General features: G+C 37.7%; 1 protein-coding gene across 2 annotated transcripts in view; it reads right to left on the reverse strand.

Annotated features, from left to right (window-relative positions):
* Positions 1–3,062: 3,062 nt before the first annotated feature.
* Positions 3,063–7,500, reverse strand: part of Drep2 (DNA fragmentation factor-related protein 2) — a 171,007-nt gene continuing 166,569 nt past the window's right edge. For both annotated transcript variants that reach the window (XM_068378784.1, XM_068378783.1), the window contains 2 exons: positions 5,124–6,231; positions 3,063–4,413 (listed from right to left, as the gene is read on the reverse strand). In XM_068378784.1, coding sequence (XP_068234885.1) covers positions 5,596–6,231 — 636 coding nt within the window. In that variant the 3' untranslated portion in view covers positions 3,063–4,413; positions 5,124–5,595. The remainder of the gene's footprint in view (positions 4,414–5,123; positions 6,232–7,500) is intronic.

Consider the following 7,500-nt stretch of genomic DNA (forward strand, 5'->3'; position numbering starts at 1 on the left):
GTGAGACTGGTCTAGGAATTGGAACCAGAATGCAGAGGGCAGTCTTTAATTCCTCTTTTTCTGCGCCTTGTTTGACACCACCTCTTTACTTCGTTATTATTGTCATCGCTTTTAAATTCAGCATCATCATCATTATTATCATCATCATCAATATCATCATCATCATCCTCATCATCATCTCCTCCTCCCGAGAACGCAACACGAGAAGCTAAACTAAACGCAAAGTAGCGTGTGTGTGTGTTATTGTGCGTTTTGACCCGTATTATTTAAGAGACAATGAAACTGCCTTTGCTCGAGTGCAAGAGGTCTCCTTCTACCGGTCACAAGAGAGGGGTACTAAGTCTTACAACCACTGGATTCAAACATTAAATAATAATAGTCAGGCAACATATTTAAAGACGTTTCTAAACCTAGGTCACAACATCGTAGGAAGAAAAAGTTTTGGGGAAATATAGGCTAGTGGCCAGGAATATGTTCGCGGCTCGGCCCACATGTGTAAACCACTCTTTGCATGCTTGCGAAGGAGTCGATTTCAAATCTAAACGCGAAGTCATCTTTTATACATATCCTTCTTTACTCCTTATATCTTTTTTCTTCTAAAGCATAACCACAGGGCAGCGGGCAAAGATGGTGTAACAACATTTGGGCCGGTCCTGAAACCTCATTCGACACAAACTGGACCTGTGGGAAAAATAATCAGCTGTGCGTTGTCAGAATGGCATTACCAACAAGGGTTACTGACGCTATTTTGTTATCTTTGTGTTTTATACATAATAACCAGGTAGCAACCATCCTAAGAAATGAATGCATTTGATGCATAACATTTGTTTTGCCTGGTAACAAAATCTTTTTTTTATTAATATTATTATCATTATTATTAATATCATTATTTCTATTATTATTAGTATTATTATTATCATTATTATTATTATTATTAAGTCAGGAACATCCGTCCTTCATTATTACTGAAAGCAAACGGCAAACCAAATGCTTGCAAATGGCTTCCACAGAGAAGTATGGAAATGACCTTAAATTACCCTCCTAACACTGCTAAGATCCTATATTGTTTTGTTCCTAAATTATTCAGTACTATATTTGATATACGGTATATTTGATCAATTACCACTTCAAGTATTTTTTTTTTTTTCATTATCATCATAATCATTATCATTATTATTACATTTTTAGTTTCTGAGCGACGAGATGTTTCAACGATTGGCGTAACACTGTGTGGATCCCTTCCGAACGAATGGAAATATCATCCATTAGAATCAAATTCAATCAATCAATTAGTCAGTCAACCAATCGATATCTAAGAGCCAGAGATTGATGTTCATATACGAATGAACTCCTACTAAAAGATTTATTTTTCTTCAGTTCGTTTTTCTTTTGTGCAAGATTTATTCGTAAGAGGGAAATTCACCCTTTTCTGGGCTTTAGTAAGACTCGATTCAAAATACATGAACGAATAAGCCATTAGGAGAAAAAATTCGTAGAAAAATACCTCACCTAAGGACCACTCTCTCTCTCTCTCTCTCTCTCTCTCTCTCTCTCTCTCTCTCTCTCTCTCTCTCTCTCTCTCTCACACACACACACACACACACACACAAACACACACACGCTTTTTCTTGTCCAAATGTCTTCGATGGCTAAAAACTTTCTTCGTCTGTTTCTTCTCCTTCGTCTTTGGATTGATTGATATTAAGAGCTTCTATGAATTCTCCAATACAAGTATACATTAATCGATAAGAAATATGAAAATATTTACTTTACATATATTGCAGTTTATATACTGTATGTGTGGTTATACACATTTACAAAATTTCGTAATAACTAGCTAAAACGTGATAGACTGCTAGATGATAGTTAAAAGTTTATTATCATTTTTTACACAATGTTAAAAAATCTTCCATTTCAGACTTACTAAGAGCCCAGAAAGGTTCACAATAAATGGCCACTCTTTCCATTTGACAAAATGGCTTCGCAAATTATTCATAAGCAGTCAGTTCCCTCTTAACAACAGTCACAGCGGGCTTTACATCTCAATCTTCTCCTCTCCCTCTAATTCTCCTCCTCTTACTCCTATCAATTTAATACAATCTTGGTTTAAAAAGTGGATTTTGAAACAACTTCTCTTATTGGGTTTGTTTTCTGGACTACAACCTAACCATAGCTAACCTATCCAAACACAACCTAACATAACCTTACCTATTTTGAACCTAATCTCGCCCTGCGACCAGGGTGACGAAAAGGCTAATCTTTAATTTTCTATCGATCTAAAGAAGTGGAACAATTATGAATGAGTGTTATATTACAGCATCAAAATTGATTTACGCTAAAGAGTAAAATCTAAGGTTCTATAATCAAGTAGATATTATAGAAATGCTAATAATCATATAGGCAGTGATTTGATATTCTTATTCTTATTTTTTCATTTGCATATGTGCAAGACTGGAATCAACAGAAAAGGTTCAAACCGGGTTAACAGAGAACTGACTGTGTAGCCCCAAGCTAAAATACCGTAATCATGGACCAGCCTAATGTTTATGGAATTCAGACGACATACGGCAGAGACAAAAGGTTTGTCAGACACGACCTTCCTTTGGCGGTCTTCAAAAATGCACCTGGCATGCACCAAAAAACAATAGGGTGGGGAGGGGGGGGAGGTTAAGCGACCGGCAAACGGTAGACGAAGATGGGTGCCTCTTCTCTCCTTCTTTCTCTCTCACGCACACACACAGACACACACACACGCGTACACACACACAACACTCACTCTGCAAGATACTGATGGTATGAGTCATCGTTTTCTATGCGACTGACGTCAACACCATCGACAAATTACAAATTACGACCAAGTTTTAAATGTATTCAGCCTACCTTGACATCTGATTGATCAAAAAATTGGGAGAAAAACTTGTCCCGTTATAAATTCAAATACAGTTTTATTCTGTGATTTCAATCTGACTCTCTCACGCACGCGCATATATATATATATACAGTATATATATATATATATATATATATATATATATATATATATATATATATATATATCTCACACGCACTCATACAAATGTATCCTGCCCCTCACGGTACCCCGTTCGCTTAACCTGAATATTATGCCCGTGGATACCCACCCAGCGCATTCCCTCACGAAAAGGATTCCTAATTATTTAACTGGTGGCATTGGAAGGCACAGCGCTCGGGCATTGTCAACCCCATCAAAATCCGCAAAATTGTCCTTCCACTTCTAAATAGAAAATGGATAAACAAGGAAATATGGTTTTCCCCTTCCGCAAGCCACTCTGAACGTCATATTTCTTCCACGCGTTCAACATTTGCTAAATATTTTGTCATTCATCAAATTTTAATTTGGCATAAACCTAAGATATTGGTGGACGTTCAAGAGAGTTCAGAGTGGCTGACGAGGATGCTTTATAACACCCCACGCGGTCTCTGGTCTGCAAGCAGAGAACACCAACAATAACAACAACACTTTCAGGGCTCTGGATATCTTTTGTCGTCATAATCATCGCACTAATACATAAAGTGGTTTCTGGCATTATCTAAAAACTTGGCAGCATGGCCTCTCGGCTGAACAACTAGTAGACAGAAGAGCAATGTTAACGAGACGTTTTATAATCTCCTGTTAAGTTTGAGCATGGTTCGGCGCGGCAATGTCTTCCACAATATGCATCCTACATGCCAAAAAAGGTCTGTGCAATGGCCGCCAACATTTGTTTTTCTTCAAAATATAGAATATCTTTCTAACTACAAAGTTCACTTCTAATGTCCTTTCCATTGGTAAGTTCATATCAGCCCCTTTAGCAAAGGGGGGAAAGGGCATTGTCAGATCCCAAAATATGGGATTTCACTAACTTATTTTCATTCATTAATTCCCCAGACAGAATTTATTCCAAGTCTGGGATTATAAATAAGTTTTTTCATGGAAAATAATTATGGGACAAACTGTCCTTAACCACATGAGGTGACACTATTTAGGTTTACACAATAGGTAGGTATTGGGGGTTTAACAATTGCCCATCAAGCAACACTAGTGAGGCACTGTACATATGGAGCACTAGTATGCACTGGCACAATCAGTGAAACTAGTGAGCCTCTGTACATCATGTGGCACTAGCCAGTGCCTGGGCACTTGGTCACTAATGAGTCTTTATTCACTAGGCACTGCTAGTGAAACTCTCATACAGTAGATGGCACTAGTTGTGGTGAATGTGGCGTGTCTTTGTTGATCTTTGGAGCTTGAAACAGGATATGGATTTGTCTTGTCTACACTTTTGCCAATCATAAAACAATTTCAGGTTGTGATGATGGTTGAGGAGATACTAAAAGTATGACGCTGCTAAGAGTCAGTTGATCGATTGTCTGCTAAAACAACGGGACAACACCCTGAAATGATAACAGAAAATAAGGTGCATGGCAGTTTCACTGCACTTACCATCAAATCTTCCAGCATAGAATAATGAAACATTAGGATCAGATGCTCAATAATGTACAAAGTTATTGACATCAACAGGTAAAAATCTTCTCTCAAGCATTTTAATCCTTGAAACATAACTTGATTTTCCTTTATTCAAATATTATGGAACTAAACTATACAAAAATATTATCAGAACTCATTTCTATTGGGACAATATGTCTTGTTGCTTTAGAGTGTGGAACATAATTATGCCAGTCCAGCTTTTCCAGTGATAGTTGCGAGATCAGTTTTATTTATAGAATAAATCAGTTAATCAACAGAATTCATATTGCTAAAGATGAGCAGTGTCTGAATATTAATAGATTACAATTTTACATAATACTCAATTATTTAGGTATTATCATAACCATAACCTACAAAAGTGGGTAACAGTGTTGATAAAAGACAATATCTCTAAATTTATAAGTAAGCTTGGTTGAAATAGATAAAAGGGTATTATTGTTCATAAGAATACATCAAGAGAAAAGGATGTTTCAGTTAAGTCAAAGATCAGAATACTTTACTGCACAAAGCTGACTCACAATGTTCTATTTAAGATGTTACTCAAGAACGACAGTATCAATTAGCTAGCGAACAAGAATTTGAAGACAAAGCTCATCAAATGTAAACCTAAACTAACCTGCAAAGATGGCTTGTCCATCCTCCTTTGGGTAAGCAAAGCTGAGGTGGGCGTGGCAGCAAATGCCTTTTGCTACAGGCCATTGAACAAGAATGTCCTTCTGCGGCTGTATTATTGTTGCTGTTGATAAGTCACTGACTCAAAGCGAGCTTGTTGTTACTGTGCTTTGCCTTGTGTATGTGTTTGGGGAGAGGGGAGAGAAGTGATCTGCAGTGGAGCTAGGGGAACAGGGTTTTTCTAAAAAAAGTTTTAACTGTGACCCTTCTCTTTGATTTTCCCCTCTTTTTCAGTCTTTTATAATGCAAAATGTCATTGGCATTTTCTTTCCTGTCAAAGTGAGTTGAAATCAAAGAAAACACGCACACAAACACAAGCCAAGATTACTGGTTATGGGTAACGGGTGATCCTGCGTTTTATCCCCTGCCAAATTAAACCAGGTTTTTTCCCAACAAATACTGGGAGTTTGACGCAGTCACACTGGTTCCATTTCAGGTTCCTTTTCATCTGCATTAACTCCCTCTTCTTCTTCTTCTTCCTCTTCCTTCTTTTGCCCATAACCTGGGTGTTCACTAATGGAATAATAATGCCCATTGTAAACTACACCAAGTTCCCGAAGGCTGTCACCACGGATTGTTGCTTTGATTGTCCAGTTAAAACAGTCTTCTTCCTCCGCTTCTCTGTCTAACTTTTCAACATCAATAATTTTAGAAGAAAGACGATCTAAGATAACACCTATGTCTTTGATGGACAGGTGCTTTTTTGTATCAACAGAGAGCTGATCTATGAGCAAAAGGAATTTCTCTGTCGTATGAGCCTCCTCATCATTGGTAGTGTTTTCAGTCTCTGACTCAGAACTCTCTTGGTCTGCACGGGGTTTGTCCTTCAAGTTGACTGGGCGGTAGTCAGGCAAAAAATGAACACGTGGGCTCCCCTTTAGTGCAACTGGTACTGAAGCTGCTGCAGTAGTGCCAGCACCTGTGGACTGAGCCTGAGACTGAGCTTTACTGCCTGGGCTTTGGCTGGCTGGGTGAGAATGATGGATTGTTGCCCGCTGGGATGAAGATGGAGCACCCTCTTGTACTGGGGATGTAGCTACCGCTTTATGAACCTGCAAGCGCAAGCTACCTGTTAGTGAATCTGAGAGAAAAGAGTGTGGCAAACGGTTTTTTTAATTTCTAACCTTTTATTCAACTAAAGATATTTCAAACTTCAAGAAGGTTAGCAAGGCAGACGAGCACTGAGCTCATATATAGAATAGCTCTTGCTTTACATAGGCAACATTTAAGAGACATAAGCTCAAAATATTTTATATAGATAACGTTATAGTCTGTAACTTTTCCATGAAGTTTTCCAGGAGAAGGGTAATATTACTGCCTTGCTCTCCTTTCTTTATTTATCTCTAACATTTTCACTGCATGCTTTAGGTGGCTACAGGCACTGGTACATGAGCGTCTACAAAAAATAGTAGATGGCTCCTAAAGTTCTTTCTATGCTCTCATCATACTTGTAAGGGATGATTACTTTCATTCAAGCTTAATTTACTACTTTTACTGTTATACAAAAATATGGATATATACAACCCCATGATGAAACTTCTTTCGCACTGTCTAAACACTTGTAACTTTTACTATAGCATTTACCTACAGATGTTTCACATTTCACCCTAAAAACTGATGCAAGAACCAAGGACTTGATTATCTGAAGATTTTATATTAGCCTGTCAGGGGCCATTAATTAACACTGAAAATCAGAATTTATATTTAGCATTTATCATGCATTTAAGTCAGGAAGTATTTTTGAAATTGACACTGATTGGATTCACTGTTGGTTTAATCTAAACACCCTCATTTCTCTCACAAAGAGCCATCAACTTATTGAGTGAATGGATGGAAACACTTCAGAAGACTCTTCAAGATCATTTCCTTCGCTGTTAATCTCAAAGTTATTTAAATGTCTCACTTTACAGGAAATTAGTCTTTACCGGGAGGAAGTTAACTTCTGCTGTTGTTATTATAGAGACGCGAGGGAACCGAACCATATTTCCTTTTAGGTACTGTAACAGCCTGGCCTATGTATACTTAATTTACTCTTCCGTTGCTTATATATCACTTTGTAATTGTACATACAGTTATTAAGAAGAGAAAGGAAAACACAAATAAAACAAGAGGTGAATGAACACATAGCGGTTACGAAAAGGGGGGAAGATGAGAAAGAAGAATTTGCGGACACTCACCATCCATCACACAAATGCACAAAAACCATATCAAGAAGCAATTTGATTTAAGAAAGCAATTGATGAACTCTTTGTGGGAATTCCAATGGAAACTGAAACAGTCGAAGGAATTAGCTTGGTCCTTTACCACCTCTTGGACTGAAT

Source organism: Palaemon carinicauda, chromosome 8 (assembly GCF_036898095.1).
Source record: "Palaemon carinicauda isolate YSFRI2023 chromosome 8, ASM3689809v2, whole genome shotgun sequence".
Lineage (NCBI taxonomy): Eukaryota > Metazoa > Arthropoda > Malacostraca > Decapoda > Palaemonidae > Palaemon > Palaemon carinicauda.